The following is an 8,557-nucleotide window of genomic DNA, read 5'->3' as shown; positions in this document are numbered from 1 at the left end:
TCCCAGGTGTCTTTGAACCACGGCTTTTGCGTTACAGACTCAATTTTACTCCTGTATCTGCTTCCTTTGTCTAGAAATTCATTTTTCAGCTCCTGAATGGCTTCGATACGAATAGAAGTTTTATTACGTAGTATGACGTCATCTATATTCTGGTAGCAAAGCTCATCCAACGGTGTTTCGGTGCTAATTGCTCCAAGACCAGCCAACATATCCGCCAGATGATTTCCCGGGATTCCTCGATGACTGGGGATCCATATGAAAGAGATGTCCACATCTTTTTTAGCTGCAGCGTTGACTGCACTTTTGATGTCATAGTATATTTTTTTGCATTTTCCTTCTAGATCCATGTTATTAAGCATCATAAGAGAACTAAGGAAGTCCGTGAATATCCCAACTTTCTTCTTTGCATGATCTCTTACCAAATTAACCGCTCTCAAAAGGGCTAAACCCTCGACAAACGAGATAGTCAAGGAGTCGTGAACCCTAATAGCCTCTCTGACCTCCGGACAGGGCGAGTAGACCCAGCACCACCACCACTCTGTATGGAACCATCCGTGTACACCTCAATATCGAGATCAAGAGATTTTATCGTAGCCTCGGCCAATCTGACCATACCCACCTGCGATTTCTTATTTCCGTAATCATTTTTATCATACCAATAATTACCTTTTTTAACTTTGAAATCCTTAATTTTGTCAAATTGATTAAAGATAATATTACATTTATATGTTCTGATATAATAATGATTATCAATGGCCGGAGGACGAGGTAGCCTGTCTCCTACACATATTGATTTGAGACACTCTTCATTATCCGAAATAAATTTCTCTATTGAACTAATACTTTCATTGTCCAATTGAACAATAGGATTTTGATCATATTTTCTGAGAATTGATGTAATACCCTCAATCAAGGCGTTCGGGCCCAAAATGAGACTTTTAAGGATAATCTTAGAGGTTAAATATTTCCATCTATATTTCAACGGCCATTCTCCCATCTGATCCAAAAGAACATTCGTGGGAGTGGAAATTATTAGACCCAAGACCAATCGTATACATCTATATTGGATTTTATTAAGGATATTAATTTTTTTCCCAGGATAATCTAGTAAAACTATACCGCCCCAGTCAAGGACCGACCTAATCAGTCCTTCCATAAACCAATTCCAGCATCAATGGATGAGCTCCCTATTTTATACCTGCAAACCCTTTTAATAAATTAATCCTTATTACGCAGGATTTCCTGAGACTTAATATATGGAATGACCAGTCCATTTTAGAATCAAAGATATATCCCAAATATTTACAGTAACGAACTAAAGGGATAATATTGTCTGATAAAGTTATATTTAGGCTATGGGTAATTATAAAATTCTGGTTTGTATTAAACCTTCTCTTTTAATCAAATAGGATCCATTTTGTCTTGTCAGTTGATATGTCCAAATTAAGTCTAGCTAGGTTGATATCCAACGTTTTCAGGGTCTAATTGAATTTAAACGAAATTTCTTTAATACTTTTATTCTTGTAAAAAATAATAACATCATCAGCGTAAGAGATAATGTGTATATCCTTTTCCAGATTCAAATGTATCCTGGACATATATAAGTTAAATAACAAAGGACTCAACACGGATCCTTGCGGAACCCCCACTGATCCAATTCTTTCACCTAAGTAGTGACCATTAAAATAACCGTTAACTTTTCTATGAAATAATATAAATTTTATAAATTTGACATAACAGTCCAGTATACCAAGGTCCCTTATAATTCTAAGTAATTTTAGACTATTAACATTATCAAACGCACCTTTTATGTCAATGAATATTACTCCCATTCTACAACCCTCCTTAAACGCTTCTGCAATAAATGTCTGCAGTGTCAAGATACTTAATGCACAAGATCTACCCCTCCTGAATCCATTTTGATATGGAGGCAGAATACAATGAGCCTCTAGCCACTATTCCAGCCTGGTCTTAACGAGTCTTTCCATAATTTTAAAAATCGTGTTAGCCAACGAAATGGGCCTCGTTTTGTCCGATCCAGCTTTAGGTATGAAGACCATATAATACTCTTTCCACTTAGCAGGGAAGTTTCCAGAGAAAAACATTGCATTAAATATAGCCAGAAGGACCTCAAACATCACCTCTGGAAAATGTGATATAACAGCATAGGAGATTATATCAGGACCAGGCGCTGATTTTTTTTTTTAAATTTTGCTTACAACTGTGGAAAATTCTTTCTTAGAGAAGTCTTCGAGCAAAGCTTTTTTACATTATCCATTCTTCTCGATAGATGGATGAGTCGTAATATCTTTTTCCTTTTTATTATCCTTCACAAATGAGTTATTTATGTTACCCGAGGATTTCTCATGAACTACATTATGAAATGTATCTTTAGCTGATTGAATTTTTACTTCACTGAGATTCAGATTTATCAATTAAAAATTTGTTGTTTTTGAAGGCTTTGACTTTATTCCACGTTTCCTTTATATCCGAGTCTTTACCTAAAGATGCGCAGAATTCTTTGTACTTATCTCTCTTGATTTTTTTAAATCTTTTAACTGATTTACATATCTCATTGTATTTGTTAATGTTATCGATATTAGGTCTTTTCTTAAACTCATGAAACGCATCCACCTTCTCTTTGTGTATAGCAGCGCATTTTTCGTCCCACTATGGTGTGGGAGGCTTCCGTTTAAAAGATTTCCTGTTGCTAACCTTAGCTCCAGATTGAATAAGCGACATATCAATCTTCGACTGAAGAGCTTCATAGTCGAGAGCAGGATTGGGTGATCCCCTCAACTCATTTAAATTTGGAAATTCTTTGGAAATTGCGTCATCAAGATGCTTTGTGAATTCATCCCAGACAACTCTAGAAACGATGTAGTGCGGTCTACAGTTAATTTTAGCTGGTACTTTGTTGTTAAATGTTATGGTAATTGGTGAATGATCGCTACCAAAACTACAACCACTTATTTCCCAATTAGCATATGCTAGAGGAGCGGAAACAATAGAGATATCTAAAGCACTACTATGAAATGCATCTTTTGAAAACCAGGTAGGATTCCCATTGTTAAGTATCATTAGGTTAGAACCAGTAATAGCATTAACTAGTCTCTGGCTATTAACATTAGTATTGCACGCAGAAGATTTATCCCAGAGATGATGTCTACAGTTAAAATCGCCAGTTATGACTATATTAGCGTATTTGTCAAGTTTCCCAAACAACTCATCCCAAAAACCTGCGTTGTCTAACACTAACTGATTGTTAGGAGAGTTGTATATAGAGAAGATATATGTGCAGACACTATCCAACTGGAAAGACAAGCCACATATATTCAAACCATGAGACAAGCAAAGGGATTCCAATTCGTTGTTTATAGTTTTGGATATTTGAATATCTATTAGTGACGCTATTGCCACTCCACCACCTAAACCATTTCTATTGTTAGAAATAAGATTATAGTTAGGAATTGAGATAAGATCATTATCACTGAGCCATGTTTCAGAGAGACATATGAAAGCAGGCGGGACATCCCGAGCCTTCAACAAAGCAGAGAAGTCTCCAAATCTGGCCTTGAGAGATCTACAGTTCCATTGTACAATGCTAAATTTATTTATAGTTGCAGACATATTTTAAAAGTTAAATTCTAAATTTTTAACGGATGACAGGCTATGTTAAATAAATATTAAAATACTATGATAACTGACTGAATCGAACTCTCCGTTTGTACTAATGTTTAGATTTAAAGTTAACTTTAATTGATATTTAGATCCTCTGGTTTAAAGAACTCAGTATGATATTTGTTTATAAGAGTAGTTAAAAACGAATAGAGATTAATCACCCTATTTTGGGATCCTGTTATTATTAATTGCGGATTTTCTTCTGATTGTAGCCCCACAATTTTGTTGTTATATTCCGTAAGAAAGCTATTAAATTTCAGCAATGTAAAGACGTCAGAATTGACCGACGCATTCACACCGCCAGAACAATCTTTATTTTCCCTCCACATCTCCAGAATCAGAGCTATAGCTATTAACCGAGCCAGGAGCCCCCCCCCCCAACCCTGTCCGAAAGGCAAATGACTCCATATTCATCATTTTGAAGGTCCACAGAGGACATCAAGCGGATATCATGCACAATGGTTTTATTCATATTTCTACCGTCATCATCAGTTGGATTACCGTCAAATTCTGTCCCGGAGAGCGATATATCGAAAGCAACTGACCTTTTTCTTTTTCTGGCGTCCGAGTTATCACTAGAATCCAAATGTTGTTTTTTCATGAGTGTATTATTTTTATTAGGTACACTCTTATCAATACTAGGAGTTGTCGCAAACGAAGAGCCAGAAGACATCGTCGAACTCCTCGGGACTTCTCTTGTTGCCGTGTCAGATGAACTGGGAGTAAAAGATCCTTGATCCGAGTAACTTTTTTCTTCCATTATCCAAGGAATATAGTCCGCGAACGTAGGTCCATCCGCTTCTTTATTATATCCTGTATCATATCAGCAGTCACCCAGTCGAAATCCAGCGGCTTTATAGAAAGCAGCAGCATCCAATGGGCCGGCACCAAGTTTGGCCATTATAATTTTCGTCCTCTTGTTCTCTATAAAGATTGGGCAGTTATTAGAGCTAGCTCTATGATTTATATCCGAGCGTCTATTTCTAATGCAGTTAATGCATTTGGCATAGGTAGCATTGCAATTCTTTGCGAAGTGATCTTTACTAGCACAAATTCTACAAACTCTAGCAGCAGAACCCCCTCTGCATTGTTCCATGAAATGCCCAAATCTTTGACAATTTAGACATCTCTTGGATTTCTGGATATATGGCATGAAGCGTATCTTTTTGCCATAGTATATTGCAGCTTTCGGGTAGTCTGTGCCCTCAAATGCAAGCAAAGTGAAGCCCTTGCTTCTGGCCTGAGTAGGAAAAATTATATGCTTGACACTTAGTAACTTAGGCCAAGAATTTCTCAAATGTGGAGGCGACATTAACCCTTCCATAATGTCCTCCGCTGGTTCAGCTAAGTCGAAATCAGTAGTTGTCACCTTAGTACAGATTCTATAATCAGATATATATGCATCCCATTTGATACTAGCTATCCTCATATCAGTCTTAGTAGAAAATAATTTGATCAGCTCATTAGCCATATCGCCATTAGGAAAAGAAACCGTGAATTTTCTCATTCCCAAAGCTCTTAGGTTAAAGGCAGTGCGCCAAATATTCGGGACAATTTTTGCCATTTCTTTGCCAAATTTTATATCACTTGGCTTTGCCTTACTAGATATACTATCCTCCTCACAAGCCTCTACGTGAACCTCAAACGGTCCTTTACTGCTATTCGTATATTTATTAGCAATATTTCTCGCTCTGTTCTCTTTTATGCATTTATCCGGCCCACCACCTTTAGCTTGCGAGTTTTCAGTATTGCTTATACCCATATCAGTAATCAGTAGGTTATCTCTCATACTTTTATCTTTGAGTGATATCAGCGTTTCAACAATACTCAACTCAGTCTGAGTGTTCCTTAACTGCATTTCCTCCTTTTCCACATCCATCTTCTTTATCGAATCCACTGTCCTTTGTCATTCGTTTAATCGTAAATCAAGATGTCTGCCAAAGTCGTCAGCGTTATACGTAGAGTGCCGAGACGGACCAAATACCAAATGTATTCAGCCGAATGCACTTGAAATCTATTCCAAACTTTAAACTAAGAGCACAATCCAAAATCTAGCCAAAGTCTTTATACGAGGGTATGCAATCTGCTTAAAACTCTCCTCTGTGTATCACCAGACTCAACAGTTCAAAAGCTTCTCACTATTAGCACTATTAGTGTAACTTAGTGTCATTGGGTGCTTTCCAATTGCTTAACACATCTTGACACACACGTACACAAAACCAGTTTATTGGTTACATATTATCTAAAACATCTTGTAAGATAATATGCAACCAATAAACTGGTTTTGTGTAACACAGTGTACGCAACTGGAAAACACCCATTATTAACACTAAGGGTGCAAACCCATGTAGCGGAATAGCGGAGCGCGGAACGAGAGCGGAACCAATCATGAGCGAAAACTGTGAAACGCGCGTGATTGGTTCCGCTCTCGTTCCGCGCTCCGCTTCATGGGTTTGCACTCTAATAGTGTCACTATTAGCACTAATAGTGACACTACTAGCACTGAACTAGTGAAACTATTAGTCACTATTATCACTAATAGTATTTTTTTGTAAGAGCGTATACTATTTTTTCTTAAAGGTCTACAGGAGTCGTAGACAAATCCTGAGTTGACTTCAGAGGCATCATGCGGGGAGAGCCGAAAACTTCTGCCTCTGTGCGTAAGTTTATGTCCATACACATATCCCACACAAGCGTATTGTTACGCGGACGCAAGAGCAGGAAGGTTGGGTCAAGTTAGTTAAATAAGAACAAACTATCGAACGCCGTCCTTGTCTCTCCTTAGTTGTGACGTCACCAACTCTTCACTGCGTCCCGCTGCCTATGTATTTCGCAGCCCATAACTCTGCCAGAAAATCTTTTCCAGGCTTTAGGCCATACGGGCCGAAGCGTAGAAGCGTCATAAAGCTTACAAGCGTTCAAATTTTAAAAGTTATAAAATTTTCATTACATGCATGAATATACTTGTACATGTATAATATATATGTACAAAATAAAGTAAAATACCTAATACATGAAATACAGAATATGCTTTGCTCCAGTGGTACGGCACAAGAGCATACGCGACTGTTATATTAGAATAAAATTTTATGTACGCCTATTTGCAAAATCTGATTGTGAAGCACCCTTCAAAATTAATGCAGGAAACAAGCAAAAAATGCTTTCCTTCATAAATATTGCGTCCGCAAAATAAAATATATTCAAACAGTATGCGCTTGCACGACTGGTGCGTGACTATGCGCGACAATGATATTTATGTAACAATTTTCCCACACCCATTTGCAAAATGTGGCTCTGTAGCACCCTTCAAAATAATGCAAGAAACAAGTAAAAAATGCTTTCCGTCATAAATATTGCGTCTGCTAAATAAAATCTTTTCAAACAGTACGCGCTTGCACAACTGGTACGGTGCATGGTTATGCGTAACAAATATATTTATATAACAATTTTCCCACACCCATCTGCAAAATGTGGTTCTATAGTGTCCTTTAAAATAATTCAAAGAACAAGCAAAAAATGCTTTCTTTCATAAATATTGCGTCTGCAAAGTGAAATATGTTCAAACAGTACGTGCTTGCACGACTACTGCGGCACATGGCTATGCGCGATAATTATATTTATGTAAGATTTTTTTCTCGCTTGTTTGCAAAATGTAGCTATGTTGTAGCCTTCAAAATAATACAAGAAACAAGGAAAAAATTCTTTCCGTGCCAAATATAGCGTGCCAATCGAAATACGTTGACGATACGGGAAGTGTTCCCAAATAGCACGATGAATTCTTTAAGTGTTTCTAAAGTTTTTTCCTTTCCTGAATTGTACTTCCTTAGGAATTCGTGGAAGAATACTATAAGAATGATTTAGGAAGTTACATGCACCATAGTGGAGTTCCTCAGAACTTCTTAGAATATTCATATAGAATTATTTCAATTCAAAAAGATTTCTTCGGATTTAATAAATTTTATTGTATCCACACGAAAGAAAGATCAGAAACTTTGGCCGGGGGTGCTGCTGCTCTTGTGTGTATCTGTAGATGTCCACTTTTAATGCCATATGAGATGAAAAACATCAGAGACTCGGCTGGGATCGAACTCGTGTCTTCCGCTTGCCAGACAACCGCTCTTTCCACTGAGCTATTTAAGACTTCATGTTTGTGACATTTATATACCTAGTGAAAAATGATTCGTTGATTGACGTCAAAATGATATCAAATTGACGTTGGTTTGACGATTTCAATGTCTATTGATGTCATTTTGACGTCAATTAACGAATCATTTTTCGCTGGATACTATACTGTTATAACTGTTATACTGTTATACAGGGTGTCCCACCACTACCGCATTATCTTTTAAGGGCGGATTCCTGAGGTAATTTAAAGATAAAAATCCTAATGCAAAAATGTCGAGGCTATAATACTTTTCAAATTATAAGCAATTAAAGTTGACCAATTATATTGGCTGAAGTACGCGCGCTCAGGTACGGTACAACACACAGTGGTACAGATGCATGCACATATCGCCCCTTTTCCAAATATTGATACGGAAGCTCCATACATACGACAACATATGTAATAATAATCTGCCTTTCCTATCATTTAAATAAACATATCGCAAACAATAACAATTTCGTTAAAATGTTATGAATAGAATATCACAAAATACATTTATGAGAATCAATAAGCTGTCACAACATTTGACGTTTCTTTCAGAGATTTACATCTAATTTCATATCTTATGCAAATTCTCACTTATGGTAAAGAAGTTTGCTACATATCGGTAAATCAATCAATATTTCTTGTAAACTATTAACATAAATTAAATCAAATTAATACACATAATACGCATATGTCGATAGTATTGATTTTTTATCTATGGAGTAG

The 8,557-nt window shown here is 36.8% G+C and overlaps 2 protein-coding genes across 6 annotated transcripts in view; one reads left to right on the top strand and one right to left on the bottom strand.

Moving 5' to 3' along the window:
• The window catches only part of LOC116850432 (phosphoglucomutase), a 138,228-nt gene that overhangs the window by 72,583 nt on the left and 57,088 nt on the right, over positions 1–8,557 (top strand). The gene's annotated exons all lie outside the window — the stretch shown is intronic.
• LOC116850434 lies at positions 1,502–5,909 on the bottom strand. Of its 4 annotated transcripts, none has more exons than XM_032828724.1 (3): positions 4,227–5,909; positions 1,805–2,869; positions 1,502–1,666 (listed from the first exon to the last, which is right to left on the bottom strand). In XM_032828724.1, the coding sequence occupies exon 1, from the start codon at positions 5,558–5,560 to the stop codon at positions 4,505–4,507; it is 1,056 nt and encodes a 351-aa protein (XP_032684615.1). In that variant the 5' UTR covers positions 5,561–5,909; the 3' UTR covers positions 1,502–1,666; positions 1,805–2,869; positions 4,227–4,504. The 4 variants fall into 4 exon arrangements, with proteins under 4 accessions (XP_032684615.1, XP_032684616.1, XP_032684617.1 ...); XM_032828725.1 differs by having other exon boundaries at positions 1,649–2,143; positions 2,220–2,869; XM_032828726.1 differs by having other exon boundaries at positions 1,649–2,501; positions 2,716–2,869.

This window comes from Odontomachus brunneus, unplaced genomic scaffold (genome assembly GCF_010583005.1).
Source record: "Odontomachus brunneus isolate Ranch 3 - 2012 unplaced genomic scaffold, Obru_v1 Obru_scaffold_145, whole genome shotgun sequence".
Taxonomy (NCBI): Eukaryota; Metazoa; Arthropoda; class Insecta; order Hymenoptera; family Formicidae; genus Odontomachus; species Odontomachus brunneus.
The sequence above is the reverse complement of the archived record's forward strand: the minus strand, read 5'-3'. Positions and strand labels throughout refer to the sequence as shown.